Here is a 27271-nt window from a genome sequence, read left to right on the forward strand (position 1 = left end):
AGCTCGCGGATGAGCTTCAGGTCAGGATCTTGTTCCTGCATGGTGACTAGGTCCGCGTCCTGTGGTTTTCTGCCTAGAAACACGGGTACCCCAACGGTCCGAGGTTCGTCTGCCTGTTTAGCATGGCGACGAGTAATCGCGCAGACCTCGTGAACGGCCTTGGGTGGAAGCCACTCGTCTTTGAATTCCCAACAGGTTCCCTGGTCAGCACCGAGCTTAGCAAGGCGGTCAGCTTCGTCATTACCATCTTTCTCCGGACCTATGGTCCTGGAGTGACCTTTGACCTTTTTCCAGTAGACCATTATGCCTTTCTCAGTGGTGAGCAGATCACACGCTAGGAATAACTCCGAGTGTTTCACGTCTCTGTTCCTGGCGTTTTTCATGTGGTTCTCCTTCCACATGGGGAAGTGAGAAATGAAGCTGTGTCTAGCGTAGTTTGAATCAGAGCAAAGGACGATTTGAGTGATGTCCAAGGCTGCCGCCTGCTGGAGGGTTATCAACACTGCAGCAATTTCGGCGTACTGACTAGACTTTTGGCCCAACAGGTAGTGATTTGGTTGCTTAGTGTCACAGTCCACCCAAACGACTCCAACCCCGGCACGGAGCTGGCCTTCGTGAAGGTAGGCGCATCCGTCAGTGTAAACTTTCGGAAGCCCTTGGCAAACATTCTCATCAAAGTAGCGATGATTGGATGCGGTTGGGTAGACTGCGGCAGGTGTGTCCAGGGGGCCCATGACGGAGTCAGAGTCACAGTGCTGGCAGCCTGCTAGCCCTTGTCCTAGCGCTAGCTTGGTGTTCTGACCATACTTGACCTCAATGTTGTATCCTTGGAGCACCATCATCCACGTCGCAATGCGGCTGTTTGACACTCTTCCTTCGCGCAGACGCTGGCTGTTTAGGAAGGTGACAGGCTGATGACACGTTTCAATGATCACTTTCTGTCCACCGATGTAACTACGAAAGTGTTCGACAGCCCAGACTGTAGAGAGGAGGGCTCTCTCACAGTCTGAGAACTGGAGTTCCACCTTGCTCAGAGGCTTGCTGGCATATGCCACAACTCTCATGTCCTGATCGTGTTTCTGCTTCAAAGCAGCGCTCAGGCAGTGAGAGGAGAAAGTCGCCTCTATGTAGAACTCTTTATCCTTGTCTGGGTAAGCCAGACAGGGTGCGGACGCCAACTTCTGTTTTAGGAACTGGAAGGAGAGTTCTTGGGGTCTGTCCCACACGAAAGGTGTGTCGTTCCGAAGCAGCTCAGTGAGGGGCCTCGCTGTTTCAGCGTACTCCTCAATGAACTGCCTGGAGTAGTTGCAGACTCCGAGGAAGCTCCTGAGTTCGGTCAGATTAGCTGGGGCTTTGATGTCCTGAATGGCTCTAATGCGTCCCGCTTGGGGCTCGACTCCATTAGGGCCAACCAGCAGTCCAACATACTCCACTTTGGTTCGACACCACTGTCCCTTGAGAATCGCCAATTTAGCTCCGGCGTCAGCGAGCTGTTGCAGCACGTGACGGAGTTCGGCCAGGTGCTCCTCGAAGGTTCGACTCCTCATCAAGATGTCATCGACATATATGAGGTTCCCTCTGGAAGCAGCATCTGACATGGCTTTGTGGAGGAAGATGTTGAACTCGGCAGGTGAGTTAGAGTAGCCAAAGGGGCAGCGGTTCCAAGTATATTGGCGATTTCCAAAGGAGAAAGCCAGTTTATACTGGTCCGCCGGCTCAACCTTCATGGTCCAGAAGCCGTTGGCTACGTCAACCGTAGAGAAGAAACGAGCATCTCTGACTCTGGCTAGCTCCTGATCTAAATGGATCATAGGCCACCTGGAGAGAGGTACTTGTTTGTTCAGTGCACGATAGTCTATGGTGAGACGCCATTTCCCAGTCGGTTTCAGAACCGGCCAGATGGGAGAGTTGTAAGTGGAGTTACACTCTCTGATGATGTTTTTCTCCTTCAGCTGATCGAGGATCTCTTGGATCGACTCATAAGCAGCGAGGGGAATCTTGTACTGACGTACAAAAGTAGGAGGGGCATTCGGGTTCGTTGGAATGCGAACCGTGTGCAGGTTTGTGAGTCCACAGTCCAGGGAGTCCCTGGATAAGACGGACTGAAACTCATAGAACAGGCTTCTAAGCTCTGCTCTCTGCTCCTCTGACTCCAGCGCATCCGCTTTGTCAAGCTGCTGGCTGACTTCGGCCTCGAAGCCGTCATAAGGTTCAGAGGAGGAGGGTCTCTGGTGTTCCGGGCTTTCAACCGGTGACTCAGAGGGTTGAGTATTTATTGCAAAAACCGTTAGACACTGACCGCTGTCAGTATCTAAGGTTGCACTGCAAATGGGTTCCTCAGGAAGGGCTTCATGCCGCTTGATGGTTATCATTTGTGAAGGGAAAGTACTGAATGTGTCTACACCAACCTGTCTGTCGTTCAAGAACAACGGAAGTTGTCCGATCACGGGGACTGAAAGTTCGAAGTCATGGAATGAGCTATCTATCAGCATGCCCAAGGGCTTTCCTGCCGGCATGTGGATAGGACTCCGGGTCGGATTTTCGACCAACAAGTAGGCAGAACGATTGTTCAGCTCCAAGAGTGGCGTGCCACAGACGGCTAAGTTGAGCTCCAAGAAGTGTGGTGATGGCTGGAAGAAGGCCTGTGTGCCTGGCAGCTTCTGATGCTTCATCAGAGTCAGACGAACAGGCACTCCTTTGACCAGTGGGGGCAGAACCGTGCTGGCCTCAACCACTGCACGGCAGGCCTGTGGAATGGTCTGTCCGGACAGCAAGTGTTCACGGCCTTCTGAGCCAGGCTCAGAGGATGGTGTGGCCCGGGCCCAAAGGACTTGATTGCAAGTGTCCAGCTGGGCACCTAGTCGAACCAGCAGATCTGCTCCAATGAGTGCAGGTGGATCAAGCTGTGGTATGATGCTGAATGTATGTGTGAGCTGTCTTGCTCCAAGTTGGATAGTCAGAGAGCAGACCTCTGGCGCTTTCAGGAGCCTCTGCGGCCAAGTAGGTGACAAGAGCCGATGGCTACGTGTCACGCTGACCAGAAGGGGGTCCTTCTGACGCAGGTGTTCAAACGTCTGCTGGCTGATGGCTGACTTTTCCGACCAAAGAGCAAGGCGAGCATCTGAGATGTGGGTGCAGTTGATGGTAAGACCACCAACTATGTGTGGTGCATATGGCTGCAGGCTGACGTTCTTCAGCGAGCAGAGAAAAGATGAATGTGTGCAGAGAGGAGTTCCAGGAGCGGTTTCGTGCCTTTGCAGGCGGACATCGTCTGTGGGAGCCGTAGGAAGGGGCATGACCTTGGAACAAGGGTTTTGCGGCTCACTTATGCTGACTTCAAGAATGGAGGATGGTCGGCTGCTATCTGGGTTCCAGGGCTTAGGTGTGTCCACCTGGGCCCACAGTTGACCCTTCTGGCAGTCAATGAGGGGAGCTAGACGTTCAAGCAGGTCCTGACCAATGAGAAGTGGTTCAGTGTCTAGCTGGCAGACATAAAACGGGTGAACCAGAGTCATGTCTTGGAAGGTGATGTCCAGCCACGCCCGGTGAGTGATACACTCCCGGGTCTGGGTGTAGCTGGTGATTTTCAGGTCACAGGGTTCTACCTGGACTGGTTTCCCGAGCGACCGCATGGTGTCAGACACGCGATGGAACAGTGTGGAGCACATCAGGGTGATTTCTGAGCCGGTATCCAGCAGAGCATCAACCTGTATGCACCCACCTACGTTGGTGCTACAGTACAAACGGCGAGCATGATCATGGTTTGTTAAGTCACCAAGGAACTTCAGAAATTTAGTATCTGGTTTCTCTGGGGGGTAGATTTCAGGAGACTCCTGTGGTCTACCAGTAGTGTTTCCCCAACTGATCAGGTAAGTCCTGGCCACGCTGGGGGGTTGAGCCACGCCTAGTCATGCGGACGTTGGCTCTGAGTCTGGCTTCTTAGAAGCAGACTTTGGTGCAGGGGTCTCATCTGCAGATCTCAGCTGTTCCTTCTGTTTAGCTAGGAACTGCTGAAACATCTCCTGGAGGTCGGCTTTGGTCAAGTACTCACCTGCGGACTTGTGTTCGGGACCTACCTGTGGGCGGCGCTCCTTAAACCTTCCACTGTTCCGACCTGCCTGCCGTTGGTTTTGGTTGGGCCACTTCCTGTCTGATTGTCCAGACCTAGGCGGCCAATCAGCACCCCCCTTCCCCTGTTGAGGAGATTGGGACTGCTCTTGCGGTTTAACAGGTCTAGGTTTAGCAGATTTTGGCTTAGTGGGTGGAGCTTCTGTGCCTTCAAGCTCCAAACGCGGCTCGGTGTCGGGAGTTAGGTGCATGACGCGGTGATGTGCGTCAGGCTTTTGGGGCTTTCCGCCGGCTTCCCAAGCCTGTTGAGCGTATCTCCTAATCTCCTGAGTTGTCAGTTTTTTCATCCGACAATACATTGAGACTTCGGAGCGAACACACTCGTGCAGGTTGTGAATGAACAGGGATCTGAAGGCAGGGTCTTCCTCGAGCCCAGGGCCGTTTCGACCTTGGAAATAAGCACTTTTGAGTCGGCGATAATACTCTCTGGGGGGTTCGTTCCTCCCGTGTTTGATGGAGAAGGCCCCCATTGTAGCTGACGCAGAGTCTGCATACGTGGCGTATTCATCTCTCAACGCTCGGCAGAGCGAGGAGTACCGATCACGAATGTCAGGTGGTAGAGTTTCCATGAAACCGTGCACCGTTCTAGATGTGGTTTTCCAAATTAGCTTGAGCTTCTCCCTTGAAGAGGGTGCTGGAAGATCAAGCAGACAACGTTCTATCTCCCTGAGATAATCGTCGACATTGGATTCATTGGTGTTAGGATCAAAACGTTCTACGTCTTTAGCTAGCGATTCAATTTGACGTACACGGAGCCCTGACTCACGGTACGGCGCGTCATCCTCTGACTCTGACCCACGGTCTGTCTCAGAGAGTGCTGGATATCGCTGGTGTGCTCTGGGCTCCCAATGTTGACTCCTGGGGCCCAAATCGGGGTCCGGCATGTTGTGGCGGGCTGCTGGCACGTCACGTGGGTGTCCTGGGAGATCCTCCTCCCGGGGCACGTCTGCGTAGTGCAGCCTGCGTCTTTCAACTGGGGCATCTGCGTAATACGCTTTGTCCGGGTACGGACTGGCGTATGATGCTTTGTCCTGCAGCTGGTTATCGGCATGCCGAATACCGGAGTAGCTAGGATGGGTGGATGGTGGAGGTGCAGGTTGGGCTTGTGCATAACCCCAGCCGGCACCTTGCACCCTTCGTGGACTGGGGGAGCGGTCTAAATAGAGGTGCCGCTCAGCTGGTCGACTTCTCACTGATTGAGAAGGCCGTGATGATGAGGGTGGTGGTCCAACCTGGGATTCGAGGGCGAACTGCTCTCGGCCCCTAGGTGGTCCTGAATGCCCTATAGTGTGTGTAGGGAACGGGGCCGAAGGTTGGAACAGATGAGCTTCATCTCTCCCCTGCGGCGTGCGTCTGTCCAGAGAGTCCCACACCACATACTGTTGATTATCGTATGGAGACGTATCAGGAGGTAGCCTACCTTTACGGCGGGACGGCGGTCCCTCGCTACCTTGGGTGGAGGAAACCAATTGGTCTTTGGCGATCGTCCTGGGCGGACCCTGGTTGGCTTTGCCGGCTTGCTTTCGTACCGGTGTGGGAGAGCACTCTGGCTCAGCCTCAGAGTCACGGTGTTCCCCCCCTTCCCACTGTCTGTTGTCATCAGCAGAAGGGGGCGGGGTCTTCTCCCCATCTTCCCCAGAATCGGTGCTGGCTTCCTCCTCGTCATCCTTCTGCCTTCCATTTTGCTGCCTTTCAGCTAGCATGCTCTGGAGCTTCATGATCTCTCGATCATGTTGGAGTTCTCTCTGATAGAGGATCAGGGCTAACTTAGCTAAGTGAACCTGGATTGGTTTTGTACCATCCGGGTTTTCTATTTGATCAATTACAGCTTCCAGCTCGTCGCTACGCTGTTCTTCAGTGAAATCCCTAGAAGGGTAGTCGGGTTCTCGAGCAACCGCGACCAGTTTGGACAATATTTGTCCAGAAAGTAGGCCAGGTTCATAGTCGTGAGCCGCAGCGCCACCTGGTTGCTGGGAGTTGGTCAGTTCACTACTCTGTCCCTCCATTTTAACAACCGAACCAAAAATAGCCTAGTAGAGCTTCTGCAGATAGCTCAAACTGCACCTTTTGGGCAGCAACTGCTAGCTTTGTAGCAGAAAAACACTAAATTAACCTTTGTGCGCACAGGTTTTAGCGTTTTAAGATTGCACGGAATGCCGTGACTAACGCCTAAAATACTATTCCTTTCAGTATTTTAGCAAAAGCTGGTGCGTTGCCGTAGCAACGTCTTACAACACTTGCAGTGTTAAATATGCTAGTTATTCCTTCAGAATATTAGCAAACAAGGTGTTATCAGTCTTTGAGTGAAGGTTTCAGTTAGTTACAATAGCCACTGTGAGTTAAAGTCGCTAAATTAGCAGTTAATTTTAGCCTAAAAGGGTTAGTCAGAATTACTTACACGCTGCACCTTTAATGAGGAACTGAATTTTAACCTAAAAGGTTAGCCAGAATTAATTACACGTTGCACCTTTAAGGAAAAACTGAATTTTAACCTAAAAGGTTAGCCAGAATTAATTACACGTTGCACCTTTAAGGAAAAACTGAATTTTTAACCTAAAAGGTTAGCCAGAATTAATTACACGTTGCACCTTTAAGGAAAAGCTGAATTTTAACCTAAAAGGTCAACCAGAATTAATTTACACGTTGCACCTTTAAAGAAGCACTGAGTTACTGGTGAGAGTTCGATGCAGCTTCCTGCTCAGCGAAATCAGCACCACTCTGTTGCTGGTTCAAGGCTGAACAACGGATTATTTTTAATTCAAGCTCTTTGGATTTATTTGTTTGTTTGTGCCGGATAGAAATCTCTGTGTATCCAAGCCTCACACGGGCTGCACCAATAAAATGTTGGGGTTATTAGGAGCGAACAATTCGTAAGCGTTAACTTACTTTTGGATTCTTCAATAAATTCTGTAAATATGGGAATATTTACTGATTTATTAATTAATTAAGATATTCTTAGATATACGGGGCACCATTCCCCTTTTTCCGGGGAAAAATTGAATCCAAAACTCTTATCAGTCTTTCTTGAAGTTCGTAGAATCCTTGGAGCAGAGACTTCTCTTCGACACAACAAAGCTACTGGACACAAAAATCTGAATTTTATAACATTTAATTAACAATTTGTCAAATGAATAAACAGTGGAATAGATGAATAATAACCGTGTGATATGATTGAAGATGGATGTGTTTGCATGTGATGGAGGATGTATGAATGGGGTCCTTTGTTCTCACAAAGGAGTAGTGTGTATGTGTGTGTGTGTGTGTGTGTGTGTGTGCGTGTGTATGGATTCAAAATGGAGTCTTGAATACAAGATGGCTGACCCCTTTGTCTGGCTAAAGTGTGGGTGGCAACTTGCACTTTAACTTCCAAAGCACTTAGAATCAGTAGTAACTTAACCTTAAATCACTCAAAACATTTCAAAAGATCATGAAACAACACAAAAGATTAATCACAAATTAATATCTTTTAGTTTCAGCCTGGCCATGACAGAAACCATTTTAAGATACCAAACAATGATCAATAAGCAGTTTATTCTTCAAAATGACCCGACGGACGTGTTTGGGACGAAAGAGGAAAACACGAAGCTACTTTTTAAGCAATAGACGCGGTTTATTGCTTATTTGAGACTATAGAGGAAACGGGAGAAGAAAAGGAGAGAAAAAAATGAGTTTCCTGATCACCAAAGCAGCAAGGCGTCCCCCGCTGTTATGACTTGACGGTTCTCCGTTTTTCTCCGCAGTTTGGCGTTCACGAGTGTTTCTCCACGGGCTGGACAGAGACAGCAAAGTTTCTTTCTGTGCTGAGTTATAACTTACAGCGTTTCTGAGAGCTGGATGGAGTTGTTGTTTCCCTCCTCAGTTCTGTGTCCTCAAACATCAGCTGGAGGGGAGCAGAAACGAGCAGATCTGATGGGCTTGCAGTTTAGTTTCCAGCAGTTCCGTGGCTCAACTTGGCACTTAGAGCTTCCGCGTGCTCAAGTTGTCGGAGCGTCGATAAGCGTGTCCTTACCGCCAGGTATCCTGGGCAAAAGAACGAGGTTTCTTTGTCTCATTCATGATTTATAGTCTTTGAAGTCGCGGGAAAGCTCCAAGCTCCCGCCTCCCGCAGATCGTGTTTCTGGTATTAGGCGGTGACGTCATCACAATGCTTCCGTGTGCAAAGCATCATGGGAAATGAAGTTTCTTGGCGCTGATGTGATTATTTGCTTTTCAGAGCAATTTAAGCACAGTCATTTTGGAGAAAATCACTGCATAGTAATTTCCTCATGAGGTCAGACCCTCAACAACTCCAATAGTTTATTGTGCAATGGCCTCCTGGTGTGTGGAGAACAGTCACAAACTCTTTGTCTCCTTTAGTTTTCTGTCTTGAATCCTTAACAACTGGCAGGATTTGATCACAGGACCTCAAGGACCTGCTGGGGATGCAGGGATGTAAAGGCTCCTCAATGTATCCTTGTACTTGTCCATGAAACAATCTTAAAACCAAAATTATGGGCTAAATGTGAGTTTTGATGTTAATCATTTGACTTGCAGGTCAGACACTTGGTAAACTCCTGAATCTTATTGGAACATTAACAAAACTAACAACATACTAAGTATTTGGTTCAATCAAAAGGCTCATCTTAAATCCAGAATGGGCTGCATGGTGGCGCAGTGGGCTGCATGGTGGCGCAGTGGTTAGCACTGTTGCCTCGCAACACGAAGGTCGCAGGTTCGAAACTCGGCTGCGGCCTTTCTGCGTGGAGTTGCGTGTTCTCCCCATGCATGCGTGGGTTTTCTCCGGGTACTCCGGTTTCCCCCACAGTTCACAACATGCCCTATAGGTTAAAAAAATTGTAAGTCGCTTTGGGTAAAAGCATCTGCTAAGCACATAAACATAAACATAGTATCAAAAGTAAATGCTAAAGTTCCTCCAGTGTTCTGGAGACGGGGTTCATTATACATGGCAAGATGAACAAGTGTCTAAGCTTGCTTAATGCACTTGAGGATTTCGGATTTCTCTTCTGAACTACTAAGTTTTAACTCTGGTATAATTACCAGTGGAACATCTGTAAGTCAGCTCTTGGTGCTAAAATGAAGAATGCATTGATAGGGTGTAGAAGTTGTTTTTAAAACTTATAAAAGTGTACCTAAAATGGAGCAGACATATTAAAAACAACATGGTCCCCAATACAGAACCCTGTGGGACACCATAGGCAGCTGGAGCGGGAGTTTGTCTGCTGGTGGAATCAGCCACAGAAAAGGTATTAAGAAAATCATTTCAGCACAGATCCAGAGGTGTGAAGCAACAAATGAGGATTTGTTGGACATTCAAAATTATTTATTTAAAGGGTTATTTTCCACAGATCTAACACAGATGTAAACTTGTAAAAAATACAAAACATGCATCTCATTTAATAAATGAACAGAGTTTGCACGTTTCACAGAGAGAGACTTATTAAATGCAACAACACAGCATCATTCTGGACTGTAATATGACCCTCATTCAGGTTTTTAATGTGCAGGTTTTCAATTATAAAATATTCTGGTGTTTTTGAGACCCCAAGGCTGAACTTGAACCTCTAAAACATAACTGTGTTTAATTTAGAAGTCGTCTTTCCTTCTTCAGAGGTCTTTTTGTGTGTTTTTACCCAACCTTGACTCTACCACCTGTCTCCCTCTCTGTGGGGGATCGGAGTTTTGACAAGTCTGCATGCAGGCAGGTGTGGACTAGCTCTGTTTGCCTGAGGTGTGAGCCTCTTCTCAGCAGTAACTCTGATTGAGTCACATTCAAAAGAAATGCATTCAGCTCACAGATCTGGCAGTCACACATTTCAAAACACAAGCGCCACTGATCCAAAGATTAGATTTATAAGGATGATGAATGAATGTGGAAAAAATGTTATTGACGCAACGTCTTTTGCTCTTTTACATCTTTGTCATTTCAATGCTGTTTTAATTGTGCACTTTTGTAGAGCTCTGGGATTTTTGCTTCAGTTAAAGTCTAAAGAGGCACCAAAAGGAAATGAATGAAATCAGCTCATTGATTAATGTTTTAAAATCATTTGTTTTCTTTAGAATTTGTTTTCAGAAGTACAAGGTGAACCTTCTGACATGTTCAGATTAGTAAAGAAAACCCAACAGCGTTTATTACAACTCAGACGCGGCGCCAGGCGGTAGCTTGGTGTTGCTATAGCAACCACAAGATTTGACCAAGCAACTGCTTAGCAACCCTGATTATGTTGTAACAAAGATTGTATAAAGTTTTTACATTAAATAATTTAAAATATATATATTTAATCTAACATAAAAAGCGGTAGTTTTACTTATAGTTTTGGAGAACAAATTTCTTGGAAAAACAAAAAAAGACGTGCCTCACTGGTGCTATCGCGAGACTTCGATTTGACCCCATGCTTTTAGAAGCACTGAGATTTGTCTTGCTAGCGCATAGCTATTACAAAGCAGCCTGATGCAAACATGGACAAATATCTTATTCCACCCAAACGACCGCGATTATCAACGGAGACGGATGATGCAGCTACTTCCACCATTGAAAAGGACCACGCCACGGATTTTAACAGCAGCGAGGATCCACGGGTCGAGGATGAATGTGATGAGCACAGAGGAGAACAGGTGCCCGCGCTGTGTGAAGAGACGCGCCCTGACCCGCTTCTTTCTGTCCCAGGCAGTGGAACAAACAACGACTCAACTTCATCAGATATCAGCCAAACCCCTCATGAAGGACCACGTCGCCCAATACTGGTAAAATACCGGGCTAAAAAGTGCGGCATACAAATGCGGTCCTTTAACCGCCGATGGTATGAGCAATATAGTTGGCTGGAGTACTCGGCCGACAAGGACAGTGTGTTTTGCTTTGCATGCAGACATTTTGCTCACCCAGGCCGGCAGTTTCGGAAAGAGACCGCGTTTACCCAGGATGGGTTCAGCACATGGGTTAAAGCTACACAGTCATTCCACACACACAATGTCAGTGCTGGCCATAAATATGCAATGGATGCGTGATCTGAATTTAAGCTGAGAAAAGAGAGTGGCTCCAAAATAAGCAATGCACTCAGCGAGGGACATTCCAAAACGGTACGTGAAAACCAGGAATATATGCGTGCAGTTGTGGAAGCTTTACGCTATACTGCATGTCAGACCATTGCACAGAGAGGACACAGGGAATCTGAAACATCTAACAGAGGAAATTTTATTGAACTTTTACATGTCATTGGGAAGTTTGACAAAACACTCTCTCTCGTCTCGTCTTCCTCCGCTTATCCGGGTCCGGGTCGCGGGGGCAGCATCCCAACTAGGGAGCTCCAGGCCGTCCTCTCCCCAGCCTTGTCCACCAGCTCCTCCGGCAGGACCCCAAGGCGTTCCCGGACCAGATTGGAGATGTAACCTCTCCAACGTGTCCTGGGTCGACCCGGGGGCCTTCTGCCGGCAGGACATGCCCGAAACACCTCCCCGGGGAGGCGTCCAGGAGGCATCCTGACCAGATGCCCAAACCACCTCAACTGGCTCCTTTCGATCCGGAGGAGCAGCGGTTCTACTCCGAGTCCCTCCCGAATGTCCGAGCTCCTCACCCTATCCCTAAGGCTGAGCCCGGCCACCCTACGGAGGAAACTCATTTCGGCCGCTTGTATCCGCGATCTCGTTCTTTCGGTCATTACCCAAAGCTCATGACCATAGGTGAGGATTGGGACGTAGATCGACCGGTAAATCGAGAGCCTGGCTTTCTGGCTCAGCTCCCTCTTCCCCACGACAGATCGGCTCAGCGTCCGCATCACTGCAGACGCCGAACCAATCCGCCTGTCGATCTCCCGATCCCTCCTACCCTCACTCGTGAACAAGACCCCGAGATACTTAAACTCCTCCACTTGAGGTAGGACCTCTCCCCCGACCCGGAGGTGGCAAGCCACCCTTTTCCGGTCGAGAACCATGGTCTCAGATTTGGAGGTGCTGATCCTCATCCCAGCCGCTTCACATTCGGCCGCGAACCTACCCAGCAAGAGCTGAAGGTCAGAGCTGGATGAAGCTAGGAGGACCACATCATCCGCAAAAAGCAGAGACGAGATTCTCCTGCCACCAAACTCGACACACTCCACACCACGGCTGCGTCTAGAAATTCTGTCCATAAAAGTGATGAACAGAACCGGTGACAAAGGGCAGCCCTGGCGGAGTCCAACCCTCACTGGGAACAGATCCGACTTACTACCGGCTATGCGGACCAAACTCACGCTCCTCTGGTAAAGGGACTGAATGGCCCTTAACAGAAAGCCACCCACCCCATACTCCTGGAGCGTCCCCCACAGGGTGCCCCTGGGGACACGGTCATAAGCCTTCTCCAAATCCACAAAGCACATGTGGATTGGTTGGGCAAACTCCCATGCCCCCTCCATCACCCTTGCAAGGGTATAGAGCTGGTCCACAGTTCCACGGCCAGGACGAAAACCACATTGCTCCTCCTCTATCTGAGATTCAACTATCGATCGGACCCTCCTCTCCAGTACCTTGGAGTAGACCTTTCCAGGGAGGCTGAGGAGTGTGATCCCCCTATAGTTGGAACACACCCTCAGGTCACCCTTCTTAAAGATGGGGACCACCACCCCGGTCTGCCACTCCCTAGGAACTGCCCCCGATGACCACGCAATGTTGTAGAGACGTGTCAACCATGACAGCCCTACAACATCCATAGCCTTGAGATACCCAGGACGAACCTCATCCGCCCCCGGGGCTCCGCCGCTGTGTAGTTGTTTGACTACCTCAGCAACTTCTGCCCCCGAGATCGGACAGTCCATCCCCAGGCCTCCCAGCTCTGGTTCCTCCTCGGAATGCGCATTGGTGGGATTGAGGAGCTCCTCAAAGTATTCCTTCCACCGTCCGACTATAGCCTCAGTTGACGTCAGCAGCTCCCCATCCCCACTGTAAACAGTGTGAGCGAGTTGCTGCCTTCCTCTCCTGAGGCGCCGGACAGTTTGCCAGAACCTCTTTGGAGCCGATCGATAGTCTTTCTCCATGGCCTCACCAAACTCCTCCCACGCCCGAGATTTTGCCTCGGCAACTGCCACTGCTGCACCCCGCTTGGCTATCCGGTACCTGTCTGCTGCCTCCGGAGACCCACAGACCAGCCACGCCCTGTAGGCCTCCTTCTTCAGCCTGACGGCTCCCCGAACCTCTGGTGTCCACCAGCGGGTACGGGGGTTGCCACCACGACTGGCACCGGCCACCTTACGACCACAGCTAGCAACAGCCGCCTCGACAATCGCAGAGTGGAACAAGGCCCATTCGGACTCAATGTCCCCCACTGCTCTCGGGACGTGGTCAAAGCTCTGCCGGAGGTGGGAGTTGAAGACCGTCTTGACAGGTTCTTCTGCCAGGCGTTCCCAGCAGACCCTCACTATGCGTTTGGGTCTGCCAGGTTGACAAAACAGTTGAATCAAAAATTGCCAATAATCCCAAAAATGCGAAGTACACTCATCATGACATACAAGATGAACTGGTTGACATCATGGCAAATATGGTCAGGGAGCAAATAAGCAGGGAAGTACAAGAGGCTGGCGTATTTGCACTGATAGTTGATGAGAGTAAAGATGTGAGTAAGAAGGAGCAGGTGTCTGTGGCTGTGCGGTACGTGCATAATGATGAAATATGGGAAGAGTTCCTTCACTTTACTCCAGCTGATGGGCTAGATGCCAACTCCCTTCTGACAACCATCAAACAGACTCTGAGCAAATGCAACATTGATCACAACAGGTGTATCGGCCAGTGTTATGACGGGGCAGCTGTCATGTCAGGGTGTAATAATGGTGTCCAGGAAAAATTTAGACAGGAGGTCCCACAAGCTCTTTATGTCCATTGCCATGCCCACCGTCTAAATCTGGTCTTGGTGGATTGTGTGAATAATGTCGAACCAGCTGGAGAATTCTTTGAAATTGTGCAGATGCTGCATAATTTTTTTTTCTGGCTCTGTTGTGCACAGTATTTTCATGAAGAAACAAAAGGAGCTTCAAGCTGCAGATAAGCTGTTTGAACTAAAAAAGTTGTCTGAAACTAGATGGGCTTGTCAGTATTCTGCACTGTTAGCCATTCAGAAAACTCTGCCAGCAATCTGTGCGTCACTTGATGATATGATGCAGCAGCCAAATGCCCGAAGGAAGACAGAAGCAAGATCACTAAAGGGCCTGATTGACTTTCAGTTTGTTGTGCAGCTTGCTCTGTTTGAGGATCTCTTTCGCACCACCAAATTCTTGTCTGATCACCTCCAGTCTCCAGATCTTCAACTTGCATCTGCTACAGACCTTGTTGAGTCCACAATTGCATCTCTCTCTGAAAAGGCAAACGAAAAGTTCTGGCATGACATTTGGGATAAAGCTCAAACCCTGTCAACCAAGGCCGGCATCTTCACAGAGATGAGACCAGAGAGGCGACATGTGCAAACTGCGGGAAAGTTAGAAGGCTTTGTAGTTGAAGCTCCAACAGGAAGACGTCCAGCCCTCAACTCTCCTGATGCCATTAGACACAACTGTTTCTACCCTGTCATCGATAGACTTGTCAGTGAACTGAAAAGACGCTTTTCACCTGAAGCATGTGGCGTTCTACAAGGCACATCTGCTTTAAATCCAAAACATCAGTCCTTTCTTCAAATGGATCTCCTGTTACCCATGGCTCAGCATTATGGAGTAAGCAAAGACAACCTTTCTGCAGAACTGCACCAAGTGCAACGGATGCTTGACCAGAAAAGACAGAACGGACAAACTGTAAACACCACACAGGAGTTTTTCTCCCTTCTTCATCCATACAAGGATGCATTCATTGATCTGCACAGACTTTTATGCATTTCACTCACACTGCCTGTCACATCTGCAACCTGTGAACGGAGCTTTTCATGTTTACGGCGCGTCAAAACATACCTGAGGAGCAAAAGCGGGGACTCAAGAAACAGCAACCTGGCTTTGTTGTCCATCAACGCAGAACGTGCAAGAGCCCTTGATGAGCAGGACATCATCGATGCTTTCGCCTTGAACCACAACAACAGACGCATTATTCTGCTCTGACATCAGTTGGTGAGTAACTACACCCTCCCTGACCATAATGCATGTGATTTGTGTTTATTTTGGTACATTAAATTACAGTGTTAAAACAGTCCAAAAGTGCAATATTTTTCACTGTGTAATGAAAAGACAATGACTTTAATATCTAGTATTATTTATGATCATATTAGTATGTTTTCCTGTTACTTTCTTTCTTTCTAATTTCCTCTTATTAAAAAGTCATACAGAGTCATTTCTTTTAATTAAGTACACAACTTCAGGCTAAATTGGAACAATTTTAGGATTTGCAACTCCTTTCTGTCACTAAGCAACTATTAAGCTACTGCAGAAAAAAAATCCTGGAGCCGCCCCTGTTACAACTTTGTAGTTGTGTTTGTTTTGTAACGTCTTTCATGTTATTTAACTTTATTAAATTGCTGCGTAGTCTTTTTAGCTCTTGAAGGGTTTTTACAGTACATTACCTTATCAGATCATTAAAAAGTTATTTTTATTGCATTTCTCAGCCCCTTGGAGCAAACTCAGGGTACTTAGAGTAAAGAAAATGCCTATTGAGCATCTTGGCCTGCAGCACTGATTTAGAACTGAAGAGGAGACCGAAGCTTTACATAGGTGGCTACAGATTGTTAGAAATGCCCTTCCCAGGTGTGTTTTTAAATCAGTTATTCAGGTTTTCATGCAGTTCCCATAAATCGACAGCATCTGAGTTCAAGTGGAGGTCAAGGTGGATGATGAGTAAAGATTGTTCCACTGGTTGTGTCCTAATTCTTTTTTGAGCACTATGTTTATGTTTATGTTTATGTATTTAGCAGACACTTTTGTCCAAAGCACTAGTAGTCTGGGTTAATTTTTATCTGTGAAAAATGTTTGCATGTGAAGAATTTTAATCTGAAGCGGTTTCTTTGACATTCTAGGATTTTATTTATCCGCTTTTCATCTCTGTGACTCAGAGGGATGTGTAGCCTCGGTGGACGCAAAAGGAAAGACAGGAACCTCTGAGGACATGCCCTTTTCCCTTCTTTTATTTATTTATTTATTTATTGTTCAAAGAGAAAGCTGGGGCAGGGGTGAGAGGAAGGCATGCAGGAAAATGTGTGTGTGGTGGATCGCAGAGAGGTAGGAGCAAGGCTTCTGAAAGCCAAGCTGAAGCTCCACACTACTTTGTATGCAGGTCTGTGCTCTCGGGCTACGCGGGCTGCAGGAGGAAGGCTGAATTTGTCACCCAGTCTAAGATTTTATTCAAAATTAGTCAGACATGTTTGATATGTTAGAATGCACCTGCCATTTAGATGCTGTAATTACACATATGAGTTCAGAATAGACCGATTAAAAGGAAAAAAACTGTAATGTGTTTTCTGTTTCACAACGACAATCACTTCATTCCCTCAAATTTCAGACATGGATGATTTATTTCATGTTCCTATCTTTGCTGCTCACAGGTGCAACAAATAAAAACCCAGCAGATTCAAACATGTCATTAATACTTTTCTTTTTGCTTAAGAAATTAATATAATTATTGCCTTTAAAAATATTTTCTCTTTAATATGAAACATTCTTCTAAAGCAAGATTTCTTAAGATAAACTGGATTATTTATATTCCTCTTTAAACAATTATGTTTAAACTTAAATCAGGAAAAACAGTGAGCTTTTACTGTTACAGCATGAAGTTACTAGAGTAGTCGGCGAAACGTGGATGTGGGACAGTTAGAGAACATGTTTATTTCATTTTTGGGCCACAGTGTAACATCCAGAAAGGGCAATTTTGACCTATATATTAGCCACATACTGACCGGTCATCTACAGACATGAGTCCACTATGTAGGTGGATTTGCTATTCTATCTTCTAACACCCAGAAGATTGTGCAGTGCTTGTTGACAGTCCATGAAGACAAGATGGTCAAACTTATCTCAGACTGCTGGATTGCACACTCTGAATGAAAAGTGAACTTTTACAACTCATAAGTTAAATAATCATTTATAATCATATGGTTGAATGAACCAGATGTTATATGAATAGTCATAATGTTTAAATAATCTATGCCTAAATCAATGAAGATGAAATGAATATTGTTCTGACAATGATATTACATATTTTGATCAGTGCTGTGTGGTAGAAGAAGAAGAAAATGTCATTTCTATAGCGCCTCTCAATATAAAAATCACGAGGCGCTTCACAAAAACAAAAAATGTAAAAATATAATAAAGCATTTAGAAAATGCTTAAAAATATATTTAAAATGAGCAAAAATAGACAATTGTGATGAAAAATGTAAAGAGAGAGAGAGAGTGAACAGGAAAGAGGGAAATCAGTGGATCCTGAGGAAGGTGGAATAGGTGGGGAGAGCAGAATAAAGAGAGAGAGGTGAAGAAGGTCATACAAAAGCCAGCTTGAACAAGTGAGTCTTCAGCTGCTTTTTAAAGGAGACCACTGAGTCCACTGATCTCAGGCTCAGGGGGAGAGAGGTCCAGAGTCTGGGGTCCACAGCAGCAGATGATCTGTCACCTTTGGTCTTTAGCCTGGTGCTGCACAACCAGTAGGCTTTGATCACTGGACCTCAGGGACCTGCTGGAGGTGTAGGGACTAAGAAGATCACCAATGTAAGATGGTGCTTGTCCATGTAAGGCCCTATAGACCAGAACCAGGATCTTGAAATGAACCCTGAAGTTGACTGGCAGCCAATGAAGCTGGAGGAGAAGCGGGGTGATGTGGGTGTGTTTGGAGGACTTGATCAGAAGCCATGCACAGGCGTTCTGAACCACCTGTAGACGGTTCTGGGAGGTTCTGCTCAGACACGTGAAAAGAGAGTTACAGTAGTCTAAGCGTGAGGAGATGAAGGTGTGGAGAACTGTCTCAAGTTCAGAGCGGGACAGAATGGGACTCAGCTTAGCAACGTTCCTGAGATGGAAGAAGGAAGAGCGAACAAGAGAACTGACTTGAGAATCCAGGGTGAGAGCTGGGTCAAAGGTCACGCCAAGATTCCTGACGGAAGGTTTGGTGTGAGAAGCAAGCTGACCAAGAGAGTCTCTGACTTTGGGAACCAGCTTGTCTGGGGCACAGATGAGGATCTCAGTCTTATCTTCATTCAGCTGAAGAAAGCTCCCACCATCCAGGTTTTGATAGAGTCTAAGCAGGAGTGAAACAGCTGCAGCTTAGACATCTCATGAGGCTTAAAGGAGATGTACAGTTGGATGTCATCTGCATAAAGATGGTAGGAGATTCCTTTGAAGGAGCTCAGGATGTGCTGAAGTGGAAGCAGATAGAGGAGGAAGAGCAGAGGCCCCAGCACAGAACCTTGTGGGACACCATGGGTAAGAGAGGTGGTGGAGGACCTAAACTTGGAGATGGCCACAGAAAAGGAGCACTCAGAGAGATAAGAGGAGAACCACTCCAGAGCAGTTCCTGATAGGCCTACCCAGTCTCTCAGCCTCTCCAGTAGCAGGTGATGGTCAACAGTGTCAAAGGCTGCAGTCAGGTCCAGCAGGACCAGAACAGAACAGTCCCCTGCATCACTGTGAGTCAGAAGGTCATTAGAGACCCTAAGAAGAGCTGTTTCAGTAGAATGAGCTCTACGAAAACCTGACTGGAAGCTATCATAGATGTTATGTTCATCAAGAGCAGCTGTGGGTTGTTTAGCCACAACCTTTTCCAAGATCTTGAGATGAACGGAAGTACAACAGGTTACTCATTATCTACACTCATACACAGTCATTAGATGCTAATTCAGGTTGAGGCCATCTCACATAAAGTTAAAATATTCTTTATCCACAGAACTAGAACAGCTTGTATCTGAAAAGTGTGGTTTTCTGAGGAATGTCAAGAGTCAAGAGTCAAGAGTCATTTATTGTCATATTCTCCACATGTGCAGGACATACAGAGAAATGAAATTCAGTTTCAGCACACACAATTCAAAGATCAGACATACGTGGGTAAGACACATAACAAGAATTGGTGACTGCGGTCATTCGCAACATGAGTCGCGCTACCTTAATAGTTAGATGAAAAGGGTGTTACATGAGGAAAGTTCAGGGAGGGGAAAAAAAGGCATTAACAGGGTTACACCAGCAGGGTGTAGCACTCCAATGCAAAAAAACACCCGACATGGAAGCACAGACAGCACGTGTACAACATCAGAGTCCAATGGGGAGGTGGGGGTGGGCGGGATCCTGAAGCCTCCAATGAGAGCTGCCACTGCGGCGCATCGACCAGCTGCAGAACAACAGGTGGGAGGGAGAGATAAGGAACAGAGAGCACATTGAGGTCCCTGCAGATATAGCCTGAAGGGAGAGGGTGAAGGTCGGGACACAGCATCTGTCGGCATTCCTCCTTTTGTGGGGGTGTGTTGAGGCAGCCTTGAGAGGCTGCTATGGTGTCAGATAAGGATAAACATAACTTTGTTTAGGGTAGACAGAGATAATCTTCCCCTCCGTCTTGTAGTCTCTAAGTGGTCATTCATGTCCACCAGTGAAGCCAATTTTACATTCCACATCCCCGCATCGTCCGGCGACCCTCTCCGAGATCAAATCCATCTTGCGCACTAACACAGGCAACGCCGCAAGGACATTGTCCAGCTTACGGTTCACCTCGAGTAACGTCCCAGTCTGTGAGGTCACCGCACGAGCGGCACATTCCGTGGGTACGGGTCGCACTCCAATCACTCCCGTCTTCCCAAATTTCCAGAAAACCAGATATCCTCCCACTCCAATCAGAAGAAATCCAGTGATCATCAGGCCGAATATCCACAAATCTTCCACGTCCTCGATGGACAGCTGAGAGAGGCACACGATTCGCCAGACCTCCCAAGAATCGAGTGCATATCCCGATGTGAATGTCCCCTCGGGACAGGTGGGAGCCCCCTTCTCCGTTCTCATCGTAGAGAAAATTTTGTCAGTCACGTTGAATGACCAATTAATTAAGTCCATATTTCCAAAAAGAGAGTAGTGGTTTCAGGAGAAATGCAGAGAAGTGCTCTGTAGGCAGACAGAACAAGAGCCTTGGGGAAGCCGATAAGGGAGCTGAGAAAAAAGCGTCTGTACTCTCTGAAGGCTGCAGAAAAGAATGTTTGGCAACACCTACAAACATGTCCAATTCCGATTCGCAGAAATGATAAACTCTAGATTTTTAAAACTAGAGTGGCTGCCCGAGTTACTCCGTTTCGAACAGAACTCTGAAGTGGCCAATTCGGAACCAGCCTCTTTTGAAACATCTCTTCGACACACTGTCAAACCAGTTTGCACGCTGCAAGCTGACAGATATACGACAGATATACGCCTCAAATGACTTGAACAATTACCGTCCTATTTCTAAGCTCTCCTTCCTATTGAAATTGTTGGAGAAGATGGTTTTTACCCAGATTTTTGATTATCTTAAATTTAACAATGTTTTAGACATTTTTATGTCTGACTATTGCACAGCTCTGAGACTGCTCTTATTCGTGTTTTTAACGATATTTTGCTTGCCTCTGATTCTGGTTCTCATGTGTTGTTGGTACTTCTAGATTTATCGGCCGCTTTCGACACCGTCGATCATGCAATCCCACTACGGCGACTTGAGCAGTTGATTGGCATTCGAGGAACTGCTTTAGAGTGGTTCAGATCTTATTTCAATGGCAGAAGTTTTAATGTTGTCTTGGGGAGGTGCGCCTCTAGAGTGGCACCTCTTCATTATGGGATTCCTCAGGGGTCCATTTTAGGTCCGCTTCTTTGTAATCTATGTATTTTACCTTTGGCAGCTATTTCCAGAAAATTTGGGGTGAATTATCATCTCTATGCTGACGACTGCCAGCTGTATGTTGCTCTCAAAGCGGCTGACCCAGTGCAACCACTGACTGACTGCCTGAATGAAATCATGTCATGGCTTTCTGCCAATTTCCTCCATCTGAACAGCTCCAAACTGGAGGATATTTTGCCTCCTACTCCCCCTCTTCTGTGGAGCCATCACTGCCTCCTTCTTTGTCAGTTTTTCTGAAGCCAACAATTAAAAGTTTGGGGGCCATACTGGACGCCAATTTTAAAATGGATACACAGATAAACCAGATAGTCAGGTCGTCTTTCTTCCATCTTTGCCGGCTGACTAAATTAAAATCGGTCTTTAACAAGAGAGATCTCCAGTCAGTTGTTCATGCTTTTGTAACTTCACGTTTGGACTATGCAAACTCTGTTATATGGGGTTCCCTCCTCTTCAGTTGTACGCCTCCAATTGGTAAAGAATGCAGCAGCGAGGTTTCTAACAAACACAGACCGATGGCAACACATCTCACCTGTTTTGGCGAATTTGCACTGGCTTCCAGTTCGGTTTTGGATTAAGTTTAAAATTCTACTGCTGGTGTAAAAATCTTTGCATGAAATGGCACCCTTTTATTTGGCCCAGCTTTTAAGCCTCTATGTTCCGGTGCGAACCTTGAGGTCCTCTGACCAGCACCTTCTGCTCGTCCCTCCAGCTCGCTATAGGGCACGTGACGAACAGGCTTTTTCAGTTTGTGTGCCTAAGCTTTGGAAGCAACTCCCCTTGACGGTCCGACTTGCCCCCTCCCTTCCAACTTTTATAGTACGTCTGAAGACATATTTTTATTCCCTGGCTTATCCAGCTGAGAATGTTTGTTGTTTTTGTTTTTTACTTATTTTATCTAATGACACCGCTGTTTTCTAGTTTGGTGATCTGTTACTTTAGTTTTTAAGTGTTTTAATCTATTTTATGCTGCTGTCTTCTAGTTTGGTGTCCTATCGTCTTGTACAGCACTTTGGTTGGTGTAGTCGCTGTTTACATGTGCTTTATAAATAAAGGATGATGATGATGACTCCTTAAGAGTCCATCCGTTTGAGACGCAAAACAAGTCCACCTGTTTGTTGTGACCTGGAGACATCTCTGGACTGACCTGGTCGCATTGTGTCACGAACTCCTCCCGCTGACTGCATTCCAATCATTCCTGCCACCAACGTGGCGGCTGACGTCATCACGCCGACACTACTTAAGGAAGTGCCGGCGTTTCATTCATTGCTCAGTCATCGTTCTCACCAGACTTTGTATCGAGTCTCCAGGCTTACCAGCCCTCAAAACCTTCAAATTACACCTTCAGGAGATAACCACGCTGGTTATCTCCATCACTCCGCGTCTGGGCAACAGAAACTCTCAGTCACGCTTCAGATCTGCCAACGAACCTGACAGGATGACTGAGCCATCAGTTGACCCAGGGGAGTTCGCGCGTCTGCGTGTCAAAGTGGCTCAACAGCGCGCAACCTTGGATCAGCATACGGCAGAAATGAACCAGCTCCGTGCCATAGCTGATCGCCAAGCCACCAAGATCGAGTCACTCACCGAGCTAGTACTCCAGCTGACCACCGCTCTGCAACGTCAGACCGCAGCTGTTTCTGACAGGATGGAACCACGCCTCAGCCTTCCAGAGAAGTGGGACGGAACCAGGGGATCCCCGGAGGGCATGTTGGCGACCCTGGCCATGACTTTTGAGTGCCAGCCGGCACGCTACCCCACATCCTGCTCTCGTGTCGCCCTGCTGACCTCACTGCTGACAGGTCAAGCAGGTGAATGGGCGGCGGCTCTTTACAATCAGAAATCTCCTGCCTGCAATGACTATGAGACTTTTGTAAAGGAGATGAAAAAGACTTTTGTGCACCCCAGCAGCGAGGTCTCGGATGAGACTCGGCTGCTTCAGCTCCGCCAGGGCTCCCAGACGGTGGCTTAGTACACCTCTCGCTTCAGGACGACAGCAGCTCGGTTGAGGTGGGATGACGCTGCCCTAAAGACTGTCACCGAGAATCCGGGAGGGCATGATCGGGCACGAGGTCCCAACCTCCCTGGACCTGGCAGTGGATCTGGCTCTCCAACTGGACCGCTGCATCCTGAACCGGCCGAGCACCATGTCAGCCCACGTACACACCAGGACGTCACCCTGCCGGCCAGCTCACCAACCGACTGAGGAGCCGATGCAGCTCGGACATCTTCCCCCTGAGGAACGGGCACGGCGCTACCAGGAGGGAAGATGCGCTTACTGTGGGGAGATGGGTCACCGCCGTGGCACGTGCCCAAAACGACCGGGAAAAGGTCCCTCCGGGTCGGAGTAGGAGCTGTCCCGCCCGGAGTCTCCACTTTTCCGGCTCCACACCGAACCACTCTCCCGGTCTCCCTCCACCTGGACCAAGGCCCGACCAGACTGGAGGCACTTTTAGACACTGGGGCTGCGGAGTGTTTTATCAATCACGGACTGGTTACTCGGCTCAAGATACCCCTCACCGCCCTCGACCGACCCATTCCCGTGACCTCTGTGGACGGCCGGCCCATCATGCCGTACCCTCTCACCCACCGAACTCAGGGTCTCCACATGACTATTGACCAACACCGGAAGACCCTCCACTTCCTGGTCATCCAGGCTCCGGCTACGCCTCTCATCCTGGGTCATTCCTGGTTCTGCCGCCACGAGCCTCACATCTCCTGGTCCACCAGTAAAGTCCTGGCCTGGGGCACGGGTTGCCATAACCACCGGGGCTCCCCTGCACCTCGGACTGGAGCAGCCCCTCCCACAGACGTAGACCTGACACTCGTCCCTCCTCAATACCATGACCTCGCTCAGGTCTTCGCTAAAGAACCCACTACCAGGTTACCTCCTCACCGACCCTACGACCTGGAGATCAGGCTCCAGCCTGGCACCCCCCCCCCTCGGGGTCGCCTGTTCTCCCTCTCTCCGGCGAAGACCCGGGCTATGGACAATTATATAACTGATGTCCTCCAGAAGGGATTCATCCATCCCTCAACATCCCCCGGGGCCGCGGGGTTTTTCTTTGTAAAGAAGAAGGAGGGGGATCTCCGGCCCTGCATAGACTATCGAGGGTTAAATAAAATAACGATCAGGGATCGTCACCCTCTCCCTCTCATGGGCACCGCCCTGGACGCCATCACACAAGTTTCAGTGTTTACCAAACTGGATCTGCGCAGCGCCTATAACCTCATCCGTATTAAGGAAGGTGAGGAGTGGAAGACCGCTTTTATCACGCCCACTGGCCACTATGAATATTTGGTGATGCCTTTTGGCCTCTGCAACAGCCCTGCCGTCTTCCAGCGGTTCATTACAGATGTGCTGAGAGACATGTTGGGCTGCTGGGTCTTTGTTTATCTAGATGACATCCTCATCTACTCCCGCACGGCCGAAGAGCACATCCGGCATGTTCGAGCTGTTCTGTCCCGCCTCCTGGACCATGGACTTTACTGCAAACTGGAGAAGTGTGCGTTTCACCAGGAGTCCACCTCCTTCCTGGGTTTTACCATCTCCTCCCAGGGCCTGAAGATGGACCCCCAGAAGGTTAAGGCAGTAGCTCAGTGGCCTCTACCCACGACCCTGAAGCAGCTGCAAAGCTTCCTGGGTTTTTCTAACTTTTACCGGAGGTTTGTACGCAACTTCAGTTCCCTCGCAGCACCTCTGACCTCCCTCACCAAAACCACCAATCAGCCTCGCCCTTTTCGCCTTACTGCAGAGGCTGTCCGTGCTTTCCATGAGCTGGTCGGACGTTTCACTAAGGAACCCATCCTCCTCCACCCGGACCAAACCCGGCCCTTCGTCGTGGAGGTGGACGCCTCTGATGTGGGAACGGGGGCCGTTCTCTCGCAACGGGGGTCCAGACTCTAAGCTCTACCCATGTGCCTACTTCTCCCGGAAGTTTTCCCCCACACAGCAGAACTACGGGGTCGGTGACAGAGAGCTGCTGGCCATAAAATGGGCTCTGGAGGAATGGAGGCAGTGGCTCCCTGGGACCACCGATCCCTTTATGATCTGGACCGACCACCAGAATCTCATCCATCTACAGACTGCCCGCCAGCTCAACCCTCGTCAAGCTCGGTGGGCCCTCTTTTTCGAGCCGTACCACTTCCATATCGCATACCGGCCCGGCTCCAAGAACCTCAAGGCGGAGGCTCTCTCTCGGCGTTTTGCACCAGATGCCGGCCCCCCGGAGCCTCGGACCATTCTACCGACTCAACGCTTCCTGGCCTCCCTCCAATGGCCGTTGGGGCAGTCCATACAGGCGGCACTTCCTGGCGATCCAGCGCCGCCGGAGACCCCACCGAACCGTCTCTACGTTCCCGCCTCCTGCCGGCAAGAGGCACTCACGTGGGGGCATTGTTCATGGCTCGCGGGACATCAAGGACAAGCCCGTACCCTTCAGTTCCTCCGTCGGGCTCTCTGGTGGCCGTCCATGAGGAAGGACATCCGCGAGTTCACAGCTGCATGTGATGTGTGTGCTCGCTCCAAGTCCTCCAACCGGCCTGGCACTGGAGAGTTATGGGCCATTCCCATCTGTACCGGGTCGGCCCAGGCCGGTTAGCCCCAGTCGGCCCCAGCCTGGCCCGGTTGATTCCACACATCCTTGCCTTAAGCCCATGTGGGCTGATCCTACCCACCAATCAGAGGCTTGCTCTAATGGAAGGTGTGAATTTACTGTCAGCAGTGGGTGTGTTGGCCCTGGTCGGCCTGAAGCAGAACCCTCGAAAAGAGGGCTGAGAATGAGCCTTGGCTGGCCCGGAAAAATACCAGGCCACCCATATATGTAAACAACCTACGCTATCTGGCCCGGGCCGAGCCGGTACAGATGGGAATGGCCCATTACAGCCTCTCCCTGTGCCCAAGCGGCCGTGGTCACACATTGGGCTGGACTTTGTCACGGGACTGCCGGCGGTCGGCCACCTGGACACCATATTGACTATCACGGACCATTTCTCCAAGGCCGTGCACTTAGTGGCCCTGGCCGGCCTCCCCACAGCCAAGAGGATGGCCGAACTGCTCCTGGAACAGGTGGTGCGGCTCCATGGTTTCCCTCAGGATGTGGTTTCTGACCAAGGACCCCAGTTCGTCTCACGCTTCTGGAAAGCATTCTGTCGCCTGGTCTGTGCTTCCACCAGTCTGTCCTCTGGATACCATCCGCAGACAAACGGTCAGACAGAGAGAGCTAACCAGCAGCTTGGACGCTACCTGCGCTGCTTCACTTCGTCCCAGCCGACCACCTGGCCCCGCTTTCTCCTGTGGGCGGGGCTGTCACACAACCTCCAGACCTCCTCTGCCACGAGTCTGTCTCCCTTCGAGACCTGTTACGGGTACCAGCCTCCTATGTTTGACCATCAGGTGCCCGAGGTGGAGGTCCCTGCTGCCCAGACGCTGGTCCGCCGCTGTCGGCTCGCCTGGATCCGGGTCCGTGCGGCCATCACCCAGGCCAACACGGAGTATGCCCATCAGCATCGCCGCCGCCACCGGCCTGGCCCCGTCTTCCGGTCTGGCGATCAGGTGTGGCTCTCCTCCGCTAACCTGAGGATGCCGGCTGGCTCCCGGAAGCTCACTCCTCGCTTCCTGGGTCCGTTCCCTGTCTTCGAGGTCATCAATCCAGTCACCTGCCATCTGCGCCTCCCGGCTACTCTCCGGATCCACCCGGTCTTTCACGTCTCCCAGCTTAAGCCGGTGATCTCCTCTCCTCTCCACCCTCCACCGGTCCGGGTGCCTCCGCCCCGCGGGGTTGAGGCGGATCGCACCTACACGGTCTGCAGGATTCTGGACACTCGCCGCTGGGGACGAGGTTGGCAGTACCTCGTGGACTGGGAGGGGTACGGGCCTGAGGAACGTTCTTGGGAGCCCACGAGCTCGTTTGTCGACCCTACCCTGCTAACTGACTTCTGGGCCCGCCGTCCTGGGACTTCGGGAGCCGTCCCTAGAGGGGGGTGGTGGTGGGGTGGGGCTGGGGGGGGGGGTTCCTGTCACGAACTCCTCCCGCTGACTGCATTCCAATCATTCCTGCCACCAACGTGGCGGCTGACGTCATCACGCCGACACTACTTAAGGAAGTGCCGGCGTTTCATTCATTGCTCAGTCATCGTTCTCACCAGATTTGTATCGAGTCTCCAGGCTTACCAGCCCTCAAAACCTTCTAATTACACCTTCAGGAGATAACCACGCTGGTTATCTCCATCACTCCGTGTCTGGGCAACTGAAACTCTCAGTCACGCTTCAGATCTGCCAACGAACCTGACACATTGCAGTTAATCTACGAACTTTGATGCCTTGGGGTCACCCGACCCCCCGACTTCTCAGATCCAAAAGAGGGTCTCCATCAGGGAACGTAGAC

At 49.4% G+C, this 27271-nt stretch overlaps 1 protein-coding gene across 1 annotated transcript; it reads right to left on the reverse strand.

Moving 5' to 3' along the window:
* Positions 1-3908: 3908 nt before the first annotated feature.
* On the reverse strand, positions 3909-8415 carry LOC139061948 (uncharacterized). Its single transcript, XM_070541901.1, has 2 exons — positions 6742-8415; positions 3909-6681 (listed from the first exon to the last, which is right to left on the reverse strand). The coding sequence occupies exon 2, from the start codon at positions 6132-6134 to the stop codon at positions 3909-3911; it is 2226 nt and encodes a 741-aa protein (XP_070398002.1). The 5' UTR covers positions 6135-6681; positions 6742-8415.
* Positions 8416-27271: the final 18856 nt, after the last annotated feature.

Source organism: Nothobranchius furzeri, chromosome 12 (assembly GCF_043380555.1).
Source record: "Nothobranchius furzeri strain GRZ-AD chromosome 12, NfurGRZ-RIMD1, whole genome shotgun sequence".
NCBI classification, from domain to species: Eukaryota; Metazoa; Chordata; class Actinopteri; order Cyprinodontiformes; family Nothobranchiidae; genus Nothobranchius; species Nothobranchius furzeri.